The sequence below is a fragment of the Saccharomyces eubayanus genome, chromosome VII, assembly GCF_001298625.1.
Source record: "Saccharomyces eubayanus strain FM1318 chromosome VII, whole genome shotgun sequence".
NCBI lineage: Eukaryota > Fungi > Ascomycota > Saccharomycetes > Saccharomycetales > Saccharomycetaceae > Saccharomyces > Saccharomyces eubayanus.
Window position 1 is genome coordinate 33203 of NC_030982.1, and position 18488 is coordinate 51690.

The 18488-nt window shown below is 38.5% G+C and overlaps 11 protein-coding genes across 11 annotated transcripts; 8 read left to right on the forward strand and 3 right to left on the reverse strand.

Annotated features, from left to right (window-relative positions):
* Positions 1-423: 423 nt before the first annotated feature.
* On the forward strand, positions 424-1533 carry PDE1 (3',5'-cyclic-nucleotide phosphodiesterase PDE1; the record flags this gene model as incomplete). The annotated part of the gene is made up of 1 exon (XM_018364906.1): positions 424-1533. One exon carries the CDS (start codon positions 424-426, stop codon positions 1531-1533), a length of 1110 nt encoding a protein of 369 aa, XP_018222006.1.
* A 200-nt stretch (positions 1534-1733) lies between these two features.
* Positions 1734-2339, forward strand: BRR6 (Brr6p; the record flags this gene model as incomplete). The annotated part of the gene is made up of 1 exon (XM_018364907.1): positions 1734-2339. The coding sequence occupies one exon, from the start codon at positions 1734-1736 to the stop codon at positions 2337-2339; it is 606 nt and encodes a 201-aa protein (XP_018222007.1).
* An 87-nt stretch (positions 2340-2426) lies between these two features.
* RAI1 (decapping nuclease) lies at positions 2427-3596 on the reverse strand (the record flags this gene model as incomplete). The annotated part of the gene is made up of 1 exon (XM_018364908.1): positions 2427-3596. The coding sequence occupies one exon, from the start codon at positions 3594-3596 to the stop codon at positions 2427-2429; it is 1170 nt and encodes a 389-aa protein (XP_018222008.1).
* A 165-nt stretch (positions 3597-3761) lies between these two features.
* GUS1 (glutamate--tRNA ligase GUS1) lies at positions 3762-5978 on the forward strand (the record flags this gene model as incomplete). Its single annotated transcript, XM_018364909.1, has 1 exon — positions 3762-5978. The coding sequence occupies one exon, from the start codon at positions 3762-3764 to the stop codon at positions 5976-5978; it is 2217 nt and encodes a 738-aa protein (XP_018222009.1).
* A 362-nt stretch (positions 5979-6340) lies between these two features.
* On the forward strand, positions 6341-8053 carry RTF1 (RNA polymerase-associated protein; the record flags this gene model as incomplete). The annotated part of the gene is made up of 1 exon (XM_018364910.1): positions 6341-8053. The coding sequence occupies one exon, from the start codon at positions 6341-6343 to the stop codon at positions 8051-8053; it is 1713 nt and encodes a 570-aa protein (XP_018222010.1).
* Positions 8054-8221: 168 nt separating this feature from the next.
* Positions 8222-9379, forward strand: TAD1 (tRNA-specific adenosine deaminase; the record flags this gene model as incomplete). Its single annotated transcript, XM_018364911.1, has 1 exon — positions 8222-9379. The coding sequence occupies one exon, from the start codon at positions 8222-8224 to the stop codon at positions 9377-9379; it is 1158 nt and encodes a 385-aa protein (XP_018222011.1).
* Positions 9380-9517: 138 nt separating this feature from the next.
* ANK1 (ankyrin repeat-containing protein ANK1) lies at positions 9518-10063 on the reverse strand (the record flags this gene model as incomplete). Its single annotated transcript, XM_018364912.1, has 1 exon — positions 9518-10063. One exon carries the CDS (start codon positions 10061-10063, stop codon positions 9518-9520), a length of 546 nt encoding a protein of 181 aa, XP_018222012.1.
* A 226-nt stretch (positions 10064-10289) lies between these two features.
* KAP114 (karyopherin KAP114) lies at positions 10290-13316 on the forward strand (the record flags this gene model as incomplete). Its single annotated transcript, XM_018364913.1, has 1 exon — positions 10290-13316. The coding sequence occupies one exon, from the start codon at positions 10290-10292 to the stop codon at positions 13314-13316; it is 3027 nt and encodes a 1008-aa protein (XP_018222013.1).
* Positions 13317-13477: 161 nt separating this feature from the next.
* DOC1 (anaphase promoting complex subunit DOC1) lies at positions 13478-14233 on the forward strand (the record flags this gene model as incomplete). The annotated part of the gene is made up of 1 exon (XM_018364914.1): positions 13478-14233. The coding sequence occupies one exon, from the start codon at positions 13478-13480 to the stop codon at positions 14231-14233; it is 756 nt and encodes a 251-aa protein (XP_018222014.1).
* Positions 14234-14423: 190 nt separating this feature from the next.
* Positions 14424-17306, forward strand: CSE1 (importin-alpha export receptor; the record flags this gene model as incomplete). Its single annotated transcript, XM_018364915.1, has 1 exon — positions 14424-17306. One exon carries the CDS (start codon positions 14424-14426, stop codon positions 17304-17306), a length of 2883 nt encoding a protein of 960 aa, XP_018222015.1.
* A 317-nt stretch (positions 17307-17623) lies between these two features.
* Positions 17624-18391, reverse strand: HAP2 (transcription activator HAP2; the record flags this gene model as incomplete). Its single annotated transcript, XM_018364916.1, has 1 exon — positions 17624-18391. One exon carries the CDS (start codon positions 18389-18391, stop codon positions 17624-17626), a length of 768 nt encoding a protein of 255 aa, XP_018222016.1.
* Between the last annotated feature and the right edge of the window lie 97 nt (positions 18392-18488).

The window sequence follows — 18488 nt, forward strand, 5'->3', positions numbered from 1 at the left end:
GGCGAGATTATTCTTCCTCCTCTTCTTCCTCGACTTGTTAATTAGACAATATTGCGGTATGTTACTCATGGGTAGTTCTTTTAAAAATGTATAGAGTCAATAAAGGATATGCCCACTCACTTTTACTCCTCTATACTTTAACTATATTCGAATTTACGTATAGTATATGTCGACGTGTATAATATTACATCTGTCACAATAAACAACCCCGAAAAAAATAGCGCACGGATAAAGGGATATTAATTGACGGTATGCGTTTCAGCCAGCTCAGATGACGTGAGAGTGAAAAGATTCAATAGTGAAGGGAAGGCATTTACTTTTTTAGAAGTAAGCAGAGCCTGAGTTTCCTTTTTTTCAGTTGACACAAGCTTCTCCCAGAAGTATTTCTATTTCATCCCTTTTTTTTGATAGGTATTCCTCTCGATGGTCGTATTTGAAATAATCGTACTTGGAGCCAATGGAGGACCTTCTGAATATGGCACGCAAAGCTTTATTCTCAGACCTGTGAGGGCAGAAAGTCCAGCGTTAATAGCTGTCGATGGTGGCGCCGGGATGCATCAATTAAGAGAGATGTTGGCCCAAAAGTGGAATGACAATGAAGATTATGACGAGCTTGTTCCAAGTTTCTATGAACATGACCGAGAACCAATAGAATTTTTTGTTAATTCTAAACTAAGCATACAGAGGGGCTTATCTAGATCTTTGCTACAATCATTAAAGAGGCATGAGGAACATTTTGAGGATTCAAATACGACAAATAAAGCTTACAAGTTGTTCCAAGGGATTACCGACTACTATATCACGCACCCACATTTTGACCATATTAGCGGAATGGTAATAAATTCTCCTTCAATATATGAGCAAGAGAACACTAAAAAGAAAACTATATGGGGTTTACCACACACAGTTGACGCCTTGCAAAGACATGTGTTCAACGATTTAATGTGGCCGGATTTAACTGCAGAACGTTCGGAAAAGTTGAAGTTAAGCTATTTGAACTCCAAGGAAGTTCATAAGTGTACTATCTTCCCTTGGGACGTAGTACCGTTCAAGGTTCATCACGGGATAGGCGTCAAAACCGGCGCACCAGTATACAGCACTTTTTATATCTTTAGAGACAGGGAAACTAAAGACTGCCTAGTTGTTTGTGGAGATGTTGAACAGGACCACGCAGGCCTAGAAGAATCTTTGCTAGAGGACTTTTGGTCTTACGTCGCCGAGAATATACCACTTTTGCATCTCAAGGGCATATTAGTGGAATGCTCTTGTCCTTTGTCTTTCAAACCAGAACAGCTGTATGGGCATCTGTCTCCGACATGTTTGATCAATGAACTATCTAATTTGAACACTCTATACAACAGTAGCAAAGGACTAAGTGGGCTGAATGTCATCGTCACTCATGTCAAGACAACCCCGGCCAAAAGAGACCCAAGACTGACCATACTCGAGGAATTACGATTTTTAGCTCAGGAAAGAAACTTGGGAGACCTAAGGATATCGATTGCGCTAGAAGGCCACACCTTGTTTCTATAGATATGGGGAATCACCCACTTACGTTATAATATGTAACGCTATTTGTAATCTCTATTTATGTATTTTTTCTAAAAGCTAGCCTGACGCTATTACCCGACAATCAAACATTTGGTGGTTACCGACAAATGCAATTCCTTTACTGGTACTGAAGATGAATCGGTAAATTATAGAAGCGATCTTAGTGTTCCATCTTCCCGGATATGCTCACGATGGAACTTAGAGGTACTTCAAGAGAACCGAGTCATGCCATTGCCAATCGAAGACCAGAAAATGGCGTGATGAAAGGTGAAATACGGCCTCAACAGGATATTACATCACTTAGACAAAGCATCTGGCTGAACCCAAGTTTAATCGCGGATTACATACAGATACTTTTCAATTTCATTATAGGACTAATAATATTGACCCTTGTTATTAAGTTTATATTAATGGTTAGAAACGATGTTAATTTGAAACTGGAACACGATGTTAGAGAAGCGTTGGACAAGATTGCTACTTGTAAATCCAACTATATTAGAAACCAGTGCGACCCGCCTATGAGGGTCCCCGCATTAGAGGTACGTTGCAATGAGTGGGCCGAATGCATGAACCATGAAGTAGTACCTGGTTCCGACCATCAGTGGGCCAAAGCATGGGCTCATACGTTGGCTGGAGTGATAAATGCATTCTTTGAGGCCTTCAGTTTGCGATCTTTCCTTTTCATTTTAATCAGCATCATAGGTATAATATTTGTGGCCAATACAAGTTTTGGGTCGTACAGAGTCTATTTCAATCATAAAGATACAAAACCTGTTCACATTGCATAGTGTATATAAGTACATCTATCTTCATACACATATATATTCTTATAGATCAAATTTCTGAACAAAAAAATGCGATAGCAAAAACATGACTCACTGTTCCTTTAACGATTTTCTCCATTCCTTGAACCCATTAGTTAATATACTTTCACCATCAACCAAACCTAAATACTCGTCATCGTTTTCTTCGATTTCAGATAATTTCAAGTGATTATTTTCGAAAACCAACTTGAATGCTCTTATCCGAGCATGCGGATCCTCTTCTCTTGGAATCATTTTCAGAAGCCATTCAGTAAGGAGTCCATACCACTTGATAGCTTCTAAACACGAGCTCCCTACTTGCGGGTTGTTGTTCTTCAACAAAACAGGTACTTCCTCTGTTGAGAACTCTTCCACAGTCTTTAATACATAATGGTCATCTTTGAATCCGTATATAATCCTCGGAATACCGACCAAAAAGCACTGTAGCCAAGTTCGAAACAGTTTCCGCTCAAACTTATGGGTGTCTGACACGTTCATAACTTGCTGTGTACACTTCAGTTCAGCATAATGTTTTAAATTATCCTTACCGTTTTCCTTGAAGTCGAACACACAGTCTACCTCTGCACCAAGAATCAGTTTGCACTTACCTACACCGGTTCTCACAACACTAATGTATTCATCCCCATGTGACACAATCCGTTTAGTCCTTTTTTCTATGACTTCACGAGGTGTATACTGCAAGGGATTGGAAAGTGTAGCCAGCGTCTCAAATTTGTATCCGGTAAATCCACTTAATTCTTGATTATTGTTAGGTACCGCCCCAGCTGCAGGAGCTGGTTTGGCTACATCGACAGCCTCAGGCACCTCCTTGATAAAAAGTTGACCATTGAATGAAACTATACGGAGATTCACTGCGTTGAAAGCTGGAGAATCAAACGCAGAAGATATTAGTTTTCTCGCAATTCCCCTAAAGGTGATGATATCAACATTGAGTTTTTTTCCCTTATGCCTTTCAGTACTTTCTATAGTCTCTAATAGCCCACGTAGGGAACATCTGTCTTCGAAATCTCTGTAGTAGTCCTTAAATTTCTGAAATCCAGCTGAAAGATCCAGCTTTCTGTCCAGTTCAGCATCCGGTAGGTAGTAGTAATTTAAGTTTGTATCATCACTCACTAAATATTCTTCATCTTTAGTCCTTGAATAGAATCCTATTTCCTTTGGCTGCTTCAAAGCAGTTGTCGATCCTCTTTGTTTTACAAACAAATTCGCGCTTACACCCATTAGAATACGCTACACTCAGCTCAATATGTCGTTACCTTCAATTGTATCAAGGTAATGCTAACGACGTAACAATACCTACCTACCTCATCTCTTCTTAATATCTCGAAAACAAAATTTTCAGTTTACCCGAATGATCGATCGGTCATTTTTTTTTTCATTAAAAGGATGCAAAAAGGAAGACATTTGAAAAGAGATTGTCATAATAGGCAGTACTACGCTTTTCTAGAAGTAAAAAAGGACACAGAAGGGATTGAGATGCCATCTACTCTAACTATAAACGGCAAGGCTTCTGCGGTTGCCTATGCTGAATTGATCGCAGCTCGTATTGTGAATGCGTTAGCTCCAAACTCTATTGCTGTTGAATTCGTCGATGACAAGAAAGCTCCTGCAGCAAAACTCGACGATGCCACTGAAGATGTTTTCAGCAAAATCACAGGAAAATTTGCTGCCATATTTGATAACGGTAAGAAGGAGGAAGTTGCCAAATGGGTTAAATTGGCTCAAGAAGAATTAGTCGTTAAGAACTTCGGTAAACTGTCCCAATCATTGGAAACATTGGACGCTCAATTGAACTTGAGAACTTTCATTCTTGGTGGTTTGAAATACTCCGCTGCTGATGTTGCATGCTGGGGTGCTTTGAGATCTAATGGTATGTGTGGTTCTATCATCAAGAACAAGGTTGATGTTAACGTCTCTCGTTGGTACACTTTGTTAGAAATGGATCCAATCTTCGGTGAAGCACATGAATTCTTGACCAAATCTTTACAAGAAGTAAAGAAGAATGCTAATGTGGGTAAGAAGAAGGAAACTCACAAGGCTAACTTCGAAATTGATCTACCAGATGCCAAGGTAGGTCAAGTTGTCACTCGTTTCCCACCTGAACCTTCTGGATACTTACATATTGGTCACGCTAAGGCTGCTTTGCTGAACCAGTATTTTGCTCAAGCTTACAAGGGTAAAATGATCATTAGATTCGATGACACCAACCCATCGAAGGAAAAGGAAGAATTTCAGGATTCCATTTTGGAAGATCTTGAACTATTAGGTATTAAAGGTGACAGAATAACCTACTCTTCCGACTACTTCCAAGAAATGTACGATTACTGTGTTCAATTGATCAAAGATGGTAAGGCTTACTGTGACGATACTCCAACTGAAAAGATGAGAGAGGAACGTATGGATGGTATTGCTTCTGCAAGAAGAGACCGTTCCGTTGAAGAAAACTTAAAAATCTTTACTGAAGAAATGAAGAACGGTACTGAAGAAGGTTTGAAGAACTGTGTTCGTGCCAAGATCGATTACGAGGCTTTGAACAAGACTTTAAGAGATCCTGTTATCTACAGATGTAACTTGACTCCTCACCACAGAACTGGTTCGACCTGGAAGATTTACCCAACGTATGACTTCTGTGTTCCTATTGTTGATGCTCTTGAAGGTGTTACTCACGCGCTCCGTACCATTGAGTACAGAGACCGTAATGCTCAATATGACTGGATGTTACAAGCTTTGCGTTTGAGAAAGGTCCACATCTGGGATTTCGCTCGTATTAACTTTGTTAGAACTTTGTTGTCCAAGAGAAAGTTGCAATGGATGGTTGACAAGGACTTAGTCGGCAATTGGGATGATCCAAGATTCCCAACTGTCAGAGGTGTGAGAAGAAGAGGTATGACTGTTGAAGGTTTAAGAAACTTCGTCTTATCTCAAGGTCCATCCAGAAATGTTATCAATTTGGAATGGAACTTGATTTGGGCTTTCAACAAGAAGGTCATTGATCCAATTGCTCCAAGACACACTGCTGTTGTCAACCCAGTTAAAATTCACTTGGAAGGCGCTGAAGCTCCACAAGAACCAAAGATCGAATTGAAACCAAAACATAAGAAAAACCCAGCCGTTGGTGAAAAGAAGGTCATTTACTACAAGGACATTGTCGTTGACAGGGATGATGCCAACGTCATTGATGTTGATGAAGAGGTCACTTTAATGGACTGGGGTAACGTTATCATTACCAAGAAGAATGATGACGGCTCTATGGTTGCTAAATTGCACTTGGAAGGTGATTTCAAGAAGACCAAGCATAAGTTAACTTGGTTAGCCGATACCAAGGATGTTGTCCCTGTCGATTTAGTTGATTTCGACCACTTGCTCACCAAGGACAAATTGGAAGAGGACGAAAGCTTCGAAGATTTCTTGACTCCTGAAACCGAGTTCCACACTGATGCTATTGCTGATTTGAATGTTAAAGACATGAAGGTTGGCGATATCGTTCAATTTGAGAGAAAGGGTTACTTCAGACTAGACGCTTTACCAAAGGATGGTAAGCCATACGTCTTTTTCACCATCCCAGATGGTAAATCCGTTAACAAGTACGGTGCTAAGAAATAAATATCATATAAGTAATATATACTCGTATATATGTTATTTTCTACGCAATCTTTCAGAAATTCGTTTTTCTGGACCAAAACACTCTTTTTTCGATAGCCCCAAACTTATAGGACACTCAATGGTGAGCTTGGCCCATAATTAATGTACGTATTGAGTATATTTCAACTATAAAGCATTCTGTTTAAAGAGCTTCAAAAAATCTTATTACCCGGAGCTGAGATTTGAATAATTTCGTCTTTTGATAAAAATGGTCAGTAATGAGTATATAGAAAACATAAGCAAACTTTGTAGAGTTTTAAAGAAGTGTAGCGATACGAAAAAGTATTATTGAACCCCATTAGCTTACTTACGACGCTATATAAATGTCTGACTTAGATGAAGATTTGTTAGCTTTGGCTGGTGCCGATGAATCTGAGGAAGAAGATCAAGTTTTGACCTCAACATCTGCCAAAAGGGCCAAAAACAATGACCAATCGATTTCCAAGAAGAGAAGGATCGAAGTTGGTAGTGCAGAGGAAGAAGAAGAAGATGATGATGAGGAAGAAGATGATTACAATCCTTATTCTGTGGGGAATACAGGCTACGGGTCCGAGGAAGAAGAAGAAGTGGAGCCTAACCCATTTCCCCTGGAAGGGAAATATAAGGATGAAAGTGATAGAGAGCATTTGGAGTCTCTACCTGAAATGGAACGCGAAACTCTATTATTTGAAAGGTCCCAGATTATGCAGAAGTACCAGGAAAGAAAATTATTCAGAGCGCGTGGAAAGGATATGAAAGAACAGCAACAAAGGAAACGAGCCAAGGATGACGAAGATTCCAGGAAGACTAGGACGTCTACAAGATCGACACACGCTACTGGCCATTCTGATATCAAGGCTTCTAAGCTTTCGCAATTAAAGAAACAGCGAGCAAGGAAAAATCGCCAATATAGCGACAGCGAAGACGAACAAGATGATCAAGACGAATACAGAGAAGATGACTATAAGAACGATGAAGGAAGCGAGTATGGAGATGACGAAGAATATAACCCATTTGACAGAAAGGGCCTATACGACAAAAGAGAGGAAGAGGTTGAATGGGCAGAAGAGGAAGAAGATGAATTGGATAGGGACCCTGAAATATCTGATTTCAACAAACTAAGGATTGGCCGTTCCTTTGTAGCAAAATTTTGTTTCTATCCTGGGTTTGAAGATATAGTAAAAGGTTGTTATGGTAGAGTTAATGTCGGAACAGACAAACGTACCGGTAAGACTTCTTACCGTATGGTCAGAATTGAAAGAATTTTTTTGCAAAAGCCCTACAATATGGGTAAATTCTTCACCAATCAATATTTTGGTGTTACACAAGGTAAAGATAGAAAAGTTTTCCAAATGAATTATTTCAGTGATGGTTTATTTGCCGACGATGAATACCAAAGATATTTTAAGGCATTGGATAATTCACAAATGGTTAAACCCTCTTTACATACATTAAGCAATAAAACAAAAGAAGTCATAGATTTCGTCAATACTCCGCTAACTGACAAGACTACAGATGAGGTTGTTCGTCATAGAATGCAATTCAATAAAAAACTTTCCGGTACCAACGCAGTGTTGGAAAAAACTGTCTTGAGAGAAAAATTACAATATGCTAGAGAGACAAATAATGAAAAAGATATTGCTAAATACTCTGCTCAATTAAGAAACTTTGAAAAACGAATGTCTGTGTACGAAAAGCATCATGAAAACGATCAATCAGATATCAAGACATTGGGCGAATTAACCTCAAAAAACAGAAAATTGAATATAAGTAACATCAGAAATGCAGAACATGTTAAGAAAGAAGACGTTAGCAATTTCGATTCGAAGAGTGACCCTTTTAGTAGATTAAAGACCAGAACAAAAGTTTACTATCAAGAAATACAAAAAGAGGAAAACGCGAAAGCCAAAGAAATGGCTCAACAAGAGAAGCTGCAAGAGGATAGAGAAACTAAGGAAAGACGTGAGAAAGAATTGCTTTTGGCCCAATTTAGACGCCTTGGTGGGTTGGAGCGTATGATTGGTGAGCTGGATATCAAATTTGACTTTAAGTTCTAATAATGTAAGTTCATGTTTTGTGTTTGTAAAATTATGTTTATATATATGTATATATATTAAATAAGAGATAACAAGATCATTATTTTGATGTAAAGAAAAAAAAAACCCAGATGATGAGGAAAAGACTTCGAAGTAAGAAAAAAAGAATTGAATAGGAAACTTGACATCATGGCGACTACGGATGAACTAGCTGAACGAATATCAAGGAAAGTGATCGGCGAGTATTCAAAACTAAAAGCTGTTTGTAGGCCAGTGACCAGACCCACAGGCATTAGAGAGTGGACGATACTAGCAGGTGTTGCAGCTATCGACCGAGATGTTAGTGTTGACGATATAAAAGTGCTTTCTATAGCCACTGGCGTAAAGGCACTACCAGACTCTGAATTGCAAAGAAGCGGAGGGAAGCTACTACATGATTGTCATGCGGAAATTTTGGCCCTAAGAGGTGCTAATACAGTCTTTTTGAACCGTATTAAAAATTGGGATTTGACAAATGGTGACGACTTGATTGAAAGCAACAACGAAATACCGCCGAAATTTAAATTGAAAGACAAGTGGAAACTGGCATTGTATATTTCAAGATTGCCATGTGGTGATGCGAGTATGGATTTCCTGAACGATAATTGCAGAAGTGATGATGATTTTCTCGAAATAGATGATAATGATATATTTCAATACGTTAATCCTAATGTAAAGACAATATTAAGAGGGCGTTTGAATTTCAACAGGAAAAATGTTGTTAGAACGAAACCAGGAAGATATGATTCTAATATCACTTTATCCAAATCTTGCTCTGACAAATTATTGATGAGACAATTGTCGTCGATATTGAATTCACTAAACTCCGCATTATTTGCGCAACCTGTGTTCTTAAGGTATATAGTGATTCCTGGTTTAGATGACAAGACAAGGCACACTTTAGAGCAATCATTTCATAATCGTTTACCCTCTTGCAGCCATCAATTCGAGTTCTTAAACTGCGACACGCCGTTTTATGATGATAAGAAGAATGAGAATAGTGTTCCTAGCTTAATGTGTAGTACTAAGCTCTTCATGGACGACTCCACCATTGAAGAAGCTATCCTCAATGGAATGAAGAATGGTTTTTATACCAAACCGTGCAAACCACTAAGGAAACATTGTGAATCACACCTGAGCAGATTTGCACAATGGGAATTATTCACTCAGATAAGACCCGAATATAAGGACACGAGCTACTTGCAATTCAAGTCTCGACAAACAGAGCGAGACCGATTGATCACCTCAATAAAGAATGTCTTATCTCCCGATGGCTGGATTCCCACCAAAACAGATGATGTAAAGTGATACATGCATAAATGCACATATAAGCTTGAATGATCTTCAAAAGGAATACATATATAACGTAGAAAAGATTTATATACCCAAAGTGTAGTTATATTCATTTATCTTACCTCCTTTCTAGCACTGGCATTGCTTATTTTATCAGTTTTTATCATCGTCTTCGTCATCATCCGAGGGACCATCATCTATAATTTCCTCGCTTTCATCTTTATCAGCCAATCCGTTATTACTATCAATGGCCAATTCAGCACCCTGTAAAAGATCAATCAATTCATCTAATTCGTCACCGTGGACCAAATCGATAGGTTTTTGATTGTTGTAATTTTTGATCCTAGGGTCGGCACCCACTTCAATAAGATTTCTGGCAATAAATGTCCCATGCTCAGGCTCTTCTTGACTATATTTAACTGTAACGTGTAGTGGAGTGTCGCCATCAACATCGTTTTGAGGATCTATCTCGATCCCACCGTCTTGGTCGAGAATCTTGTCAAGAACTTCCCAGGACCCATATTTACAACATAAATGCAACGCCGTGTTCCCCAAGGGTTCTTTGGACTCATTGATAAGCTTCGCAATCTTCTCAGGATCATCATCCAAGCTATCAAATACAGTTTCTAGTAAATCCAAATTATTTCTTCTGGCTGCGTCTAGCAGTTGCTCACTTAAAGAAGCCCCTTCAGTATCCATGACAAAAATGGAAGCCAATGTGTTTCGACTCAGTTCACGAATCTGTTCTTTTACCAGGTGAAATGAAAAATCTCTTAGACCCCTATAACAAAGTCTTAACCAACCTTTTGTTTAATTAACGCGTTATAGCTCAATAGATAATGAAAAAAAAAATATGTATACTGGCTTGTGTATTCACAGACTTTGAAGTCTATAGGCAATATTAGGGTAGTATCGGCAGCCCAAAATGGATATCAGTCATTTAATAACAGGTGCACAATCATCTGATAACCACACTAGAGAGTCTGCTGAGGCACAGCTATTACAATGGTGCGATTCAGATGCCTCTCAAGTGTTCACATCATTGGCAAACGTGGCCTTGCATCACCAAACTTCTCTACAGTCGAGGCAATTTGCGTTGTTGTCCTTAAGGAAACTGATAACCATGTATTGGAGCCCTGGATTTGAATCCTACCGTTCTACTTCGAACGTTGATTTGAATGTCAAAGAGTTCATTCGCGAGGCTTTACTGAAATTATGCTTGAATGCCAATGAAAATACTAAGATCAAAAACGGCGCTTCTTACTGCATTGTCCAAATATCAGCTGTTGATTTTCCGGATCAATGGCCACAACTTTTAACTGTCATTTACGATGCTATCTCACAGCAGTACTCACTAAATGCAATGTCTTTGTTAAATGAAATTTATGATGACGTTGTCTCTGAAGAAATGTATTTCGAAGGCGGGATTGGTTTAGAGACAGTAACAATTATTTTCAAAGTCTTGACTATGGAAACTTCCAATCTTGTAGCTAAGATTGCTGCCTTAAAACTTTTCAAAGCATGCCTTTCACAAATGAGTTCGCACGATAGACATGACGATGAATCAAGAAATAACTTTATCATCCAGTGCTTGTCTACTTCGTTACAAAGGTTAGGGCAATTATTAACCTTGGATTTGGTCAATGAAGATGTTATTTCTCAATCAAAGTTCAGATCCATAATATATGAGAATTTAGTGTTTATCAAAAATAACTTCTCTAAAAAGCATTTCCCAAAGGAATTGCAAGTACAGTTTAAGCTTATAGCAGTCGAAGATTTAAAAAACATTGCCTTTGTGAATGTAAATGGCAATCCTACTGAAAATGAAGACTTTCTAGAAACAGTCCAAACTTGTTCTGTTTATATTGTGGAATTCTTAACAACTGTCTGCGCGATTCCATTTACTATTGAAGAGGTGAAACTTATTATACAGTCTTTAACCACCCTATGCCGAGTGGATTACGATACAACCCAATTATGGATAGGCGATTTTAATTCCTTTGTATCCAAGGAGACCGGCTTAGCAGCATCGTATAACGTTAGGGACCAGGTTTCTGAATTTTTTACTTCATTATCAGATCCAAATTTGTCCTTAATGTTTGATATTGTTTTCCAAGATATCGAAGAAAATATTACCAATTACAAATCCTTAGAATCTCTTTTATATTTATTACAGTGTATCCTGCTTAACGATGATGAGATAACCAGCCAAAATATTACTCAATCTTCGCAATCCATGATAGAAAACTTGCGGAATGAATTAATATCACCAGAAATAGACGAATTGACGTTGGCGCGTTTAATCTTAATTATTCCCAAAGTTTTAGATAAGTTTATCGATGTCTTACCAGATATCAAATCCTTGACATCAAGCTTTTTAAAAGCAAGCTTAGATTTGGCATTAAAGTATTCTCAAGAGCTTGTTAAATCCGCTGTATTAATAGCATTTACCTACTACTGTTATTTTGCAGAGCTAAACTCGGTTCTTGGCCCAGAAGCTTGCACAGAAGTTCAAGAAAAAATAATTCAAATCATCAATGAGATTAGCGATGATGCTGAAGAAGACACTAATGGAACCATCATGGAAGTACTGAATGAAGTGATCAGCTGTAATACCAAAGAGTCTCATCATGAGGAACAAGTTTTACAAGCAGAATTTCATTTAGTGTTTACAATTTCATCCAAGGATCCTGCCAATGTACAAGTTGTTGTCCAAAGTCAAGAATGTTTGGAGAAGCTGTTGGATAACATTACTATGGAAAATTATATGAGTTACATTGAACTGTGCCTCCCATCATTTATCAACGTCCTGGAAGCCAATAGTTCGAACAACTATAAATACTCACCATTGTTATCACTAGTCTTAGAATTCATTACTGTCTTTTTGAAGAAAAAACCTATTAATGGATTTTTACCAAATGAAATAAATCAACACTTGTTTGAACCATTAGCTAAAGTATTGGCGTACTCGACTGAAGATGAAACACTGCAATTATCCACGGAGGCATTTAGCTACCTAATCTTGAACACGGATACCCAGGTTATGGAATCAAGACTAATGGATATCATGAAGGTTTTAGAAAGGTTGTTGTCTTTGGAGGTATCAGACTCGGCAGCCATGAACGTCGGGTCATTGGTGGTTACCATCTTTACAAGGTTTTCAGGAGAGATTCAACCATTGGTTGAGAGAATTCTGCAAGCCGTCGTGGTAAGATTGGTTAAAGCACAGAACATCTCCACTCAACAAAACCTGTTCTCGGTGTTGTGCTTTTTAACATGCAACGATCCTAAACAAACAGTAGATTTCTTATCCAGTTTTCAAATTGATAACATAGATGCTCTATCATTAGTGATGCCAAAATGGATGGAAAGCTTTGAAATCGTCAGAGGTGAAAGGAGAATCAAAGAAAATATTATTGCCTTGATCAAACTTTTCTTCCTAGACGATGCGAGGTTGCATAAACTGACGGTCAATGGCGACTTAATACCGTATGATGGCGACCTGATCATCACAAGATCAATGGCCAAGAAAATGCCAGACAAATACGTGCAAGTTCCACTCTACACCAAGATCATCAAACTTTTTGTTTCCGAATTAGGATTCCAAAACAAACAGCCTAATCCAGAACAATTGATCACGACTGATATCACGAAAGATGCGGCAAACAACGACAACGACGACCACGATGACGACGACGATGATGATTGGGAAGACGTGGACGACGTGCTAGACTACGAGAAATTAAAGGATTATATAGGCGACGACGTGGATGGAGGAGAAGAGGACGACTCTGAAGATATCACAGGGCTCATGGACGTGAAGGAATCCGTTATGGAGATTTTAGTAGGGTTTTTCAAAGAAGTTGCCAGCAAAGATGTTAGCGGTTTCCACTGCATCTACGAATCTCTGTCTGACAACGAACGCAAAGCCCTTTCAGAGGCTCTTTTATAGTCAATTTGGCTAGATTCTAATAGTTGTAAAATATATAGCAAGTAGTATAGAAAAAAAAATTGCGGCGAAATAAGCGCCGTCGATAAATGGACAGAAAGGTTTAGCTCTCAAACATACTGATAAAAGAAGGTGGCAAAATAAAAACAATCTCAAACAATCGTATGATGGACCCATCGGATATGAACAAGATGCTAGACCAACTGGCACCTCGGGAGCAGATCAGGCCCGTGGTGAGTCGCCATAGCAAGCCTCCCGTGCTAGTATTAGATGACAGGGTAGTAGACGCCGCCACCAGGGATGTTTATGTGAACGGGTTCCAAGAAGAGGCCCAGTATCAGAATCTCACACCTGAAAACTTGCAGCATATGTTCCATCAAGGATTACAACTCCTGGACTCGGCAAGGATGATCAACGCGACGCACTTGGCACTATGGAAGCCTTCGTCTTTCAAACTGGGGAACCCAGTCGAGTTTGCCCTGGACGATAACTACGACACATTCTGGCAGAGCGATGGGGGCCAGCCGCATCAACTAGATATAATGTTCAGCAAGAGGATGGACATCTGTGTCATGGCGCTCTTCTTCTCGATGATCGCAGACGAGTCGTATGCGCCGAGCTTAGTGAAGATGTATGTGGGACACAGTCCTTCGGATGTGACGCTTTACAAAATGCTCGAAGTAAGGAACGTGAACGGATGGGTAGCATTGAGGTTTCCGGATAATCGAGATGACGACCAATTACTGAAATGCCAGTTCATAAGGCTTTTATTTCCTGTCAATCATGAAAACGGGAAAGATACTCATTTACGGGGCATAAGGCTTTACGTTCCCTCAAACGAGCCCCATCAGGAGATTCATGAGTGGGCACAGACCCTTCCAGAAACTAGCAATATGTTTCAAGATGCTATATTACGCTAATAATATACAGTTGCTAATTCGTCATATACATATTACCCTGCCGGCTGGGATGTTGTTTTTTTTCACTTTTTCAGTTGCAGGGATGATGGAATAGAAAAAAATGTCGAACAAAGTATAAACACAAGATCAAAAGTGGCAAAGACGACCAGTATTGTTGTTGGCACTCAATTGCGGAAAAGGAGATAGCAGGATGTCCGACTTGGAGACTGTGGCTAAATTTTTGGCCGAATCAGTAGTTGCATCCACAGCTAAGGTATCCGAAAGGAATTTAAAACAGTTGGAGACGCAAGATGGGTTCGGTTTAACACTATTGCATGTTATTGCTTCCACCAACTTGCCATTGTCTACCAGATTAGCTGGTGCTTTGTTTTTCAAGAACTTTATCAAACGGAAGTGGGTGGATGAAAACGGTAACCATTTACTACCGGCTGAGAATGTTGAACTAATCAAAAAGGAAATTGTTCCCTTAATGATAACCTTGCCAAACAATTTGCAAGTTCAAATTGGAGAGGCGATTTCCAGTATTGCAGACTCTGATTTTCCTGACAGATGGCCTACACTTTTAAACGATTTGGCCTCCAGATTAAGTAATGATGATATGGTAACTAATAAAGGTGTTCTTACAGTGGCACATTCTATCTTCAAAAGATGGAGACCTTTATTCAGATCGGACGAACTTTTTTTGGAAATAAAGCTTGTTCTTGATGTATTCACAGCGCCACTTTTAAATTTACTGAAAACCGTTGACGAACAAATAACAGCAAACGAGAACAATAAGGCAATGTTGAATATGTTGTTTGACGTCCTACTAGTATTAATTAAACTATACTATGATTTCAATTGCCAAGACATACCGGAATTTTTCGAGGATAACATCCAGATTGGTATGGGTATCTTTCATAAATATTTATCATATTCAAATCCGCTATTGGAGGATCCCGATGAAACTGAACACGCGTCTGTTTTAATAAAAGTGAAGTCTTCAATTCAAGAATTGGTACAGTTATACACAACAAGGTATGAAGACGTTTTTGGACCTATGATCAATGAGTTCATTCAAATCACCTGGAATCTTTTAACTTCAATGTCCACGCAACCAAAATATGATATTTTAGTATCCAAATCTCTGTCGTTTTTGACCGCGGTAACACGTATCCCAAAATATTTCGAAATTTTTAACAATGAATCCGCCATGAATAACATAACAGAACAGATCATTTTGCCAAATGTCACATTACGTGAAGAAGATGTCGAATTATTTGAAGATGATCCAATTGAATACATTCGTAGAGATTTGGAAGGTTCAGATACAGACACCAGAAGAAGAGCTTGTACGGACTTCTTGAAGGAATTAAAGGAAAAAAATGAAGCATTAGTGACAAATATATTTTTGGCTCATATGAAGGGGTTTGTCGAACAATATATGAGTGATCCATCCAAAAACTGGAAATTTAAGGATCTCTATATTTATCTATTCACTGCACTGGCCATTAATGGGAATATTACCAATGCCGGTGTTTCATCAACTAACATTTTATTGGATGTAGTCGATTTCTTCACCAGAGAAATCGCACCTGATCTAACCTCAAACAATATTCCCCATATTATTTTGAGGGTCGATGCAATCAAATACATTTACACATTTAGAAATCAATTGAACAAGGCCCAATTGATTGAGTTGATGCCTGTTTTGGCCACTTTCCTACAAACAGATGAATACGTTGTTTATACGTATGCTGCCATTACTATCGAAAAAATTCTGACCATCAGAGAATCTAATACATCGCCTGCCTTTATTTTCCATAAAGAGGATATTTCAAGTAGTGCCGAAGTTCTTCTGAATAATCTTATTGCATTAATATTGAAACATGGTAACTCACCTGAAAAACTAGCTGAAAACGAATTTTTAATGAGGTCAATCTTTAGAGTCTTGCAGACGTCAGAGGATTCTATTCAGGCCTTATTTCCTCAATTATTGGCCCAGTTCATCGAAATTGTAACAATAATGGCCAAGAATCCATCGAATCCAAGATTTACCCATTACACTTTTGAATCCATTGGTGTCATCTTGAATTATGCCCAGAGAGAAAACTTACCAATACTCGCAGAATCCATGATGCCAACGTTTTTAACTATTCTCTCTGAAGATATTCAAGAATTCATACCATATGTTTTTCAAATTATTGCATTTGTTGTTGAGCGATCTGCAACAATCCCGGAAAGTATTAAACAATTAGCACAGCCTTTACTAGCTCCAAACGTATGGGAATTGAAGGGTAACATTCCTGCTGTGACAAGATTACTAAAGAGCTTTATAAAGACAGATTCCTCAATTTTCCCCGATTTAGTTCCAGTTTTAGGTATTTTCCAAAGGCTGATTGCATCGAAGGCTTATGAAGTTCATGGGTTTGACCTATTAGAGTACATCATGCTTTTGATTGACATGAATCGCTTAAGCCCATACATGAAGCAAATCGCAGTGTTACTATTACAAAGATTACAGAATTCAAAAACAGAAAGATACGTCAAGAAGTTAACTGTATTTTTAGGTTTAATCTCCAATAAATTGGGCTCTGATTTTGTTATCCAATTCATTGATGAAGTGCAAGACGGCCTTTTCCAACAAATCTGGAGTAATTTTATTATTACTACATTGCCTACAATTGGTAATTTGTTAGACCGTAAAATTGCATTGATTGGTATTTTGAACATGGTTGTAAATGGTCAAATCTTCCAAAACAAATATCCAGCTTTAATTTCAAGTACAATGAACTCCGTTATAGAGACAGCATCGTCACAAAGTATTGCGAACTTGAAAACTGATTTCGTGGATTTAGATAATTTGGAAGAAATCTCCACATTTGGTTCCCATTTCAGTAAATTGGTCAGTATTAGTGAAAAGCCATTCGACCCATTACCTGAAATTGATGTTAATAATGGTGTTAGACTATATGTTATTGAATTGTTGAACAAATGCAATGCCATGTCTGGGAATACATTTTTAAATACAGTTTTGCCTCAATTGACTCAAGAGAACCAAATAAAACTGAATCAACTATTGACCCGTAATTAATGCGGGGTTGGGAGGGTAGAAAATTAAATATGAATTAGAATTTTAGCTCTTCTTTTCTAATAGTTGTTTATACGTAGATAGAGTAAACAAGAAAAGGAAGACAGCATCTAAGTAAAATAATATCATCTCTTACTATCTTTTTCACAGGATACACGTGTACACATTAATGGAAAAAAAAGAGTCGGTAAAGTACACATGTATATAATAAATACATTTTATTTAAATTAAATAGGTCGTAGAGATACCGTATCATAAAATACAAATAGGTATTGTTGGTTGGTTTTTAAGAATGATATTAACATTGAAATATTACAGAGCTATGTCTTTTCGTCTGCCCCTGCCACGGTGGAATTAGCACGTGGTTGTTCTTGTATTATTTTAGTAGTAATTTTTTTGTCCTCATGATTATCCTCAACATCGTCACTATCTCCTGTTTTCTTTAATTTCATGGCTTTGATTTCAGCAGCAGTTAAGAACCTCCCACCTTCACCACGAGGTCTTCGCATGGCATGCTTATGCCGAGACTCGTGCAGGTACGGCTTTCTTTCCCTTGATATTCGTAATTTTTCCTCTAGTTTGGCCCTTGCATACCGCCTTTTCAAGATTCGGTAGTATTGCTTAGCATTAACATAAAAGGGCTGCTCCGATACGGCTGTCCCTACAGTGTCATTTTGCAAGTTTGGCTGGCCCTGTGTGTATTGAGCTTGCACGACAAGCTGCTGCTGTTGCTGTTGTTGTTGCTGATGATGAGAAGGAGGTGGTAATGTTGCTACCGCAGCGTAACTTGTAAATTCAGCAGACACATCCGTCGAGGCGGCACTTGGTGGTGTATATTGTGGCTGCGATTCTAGCGAGTCCATAGCTCTGTTCTGCGATGCTCGTAACCTGTTAAACAAAAACAAATCGTCTTCATTTGTAGTCTGTTGGTCTTCGCTTCTTCGAGACAGAGTGTTGTCCATATCCATACTCATCTCCATGGGCTTCCCCTGGAGAGAAGAGCTGCGTGAATGAGCGGCTGCTGCTGCTTCAGATTGCAGATCTACTTCCAATGGATGAAATTTCGCATCCGTTTCGTCTGCAGACATGGCGTTCTTTTTCCTCTTCCAAAAGAAAAATTCTTCTTGAAACACAGATCCGGATAGTATAATCAGTGACAGTGAATTAAACTACGCACTAATAAGC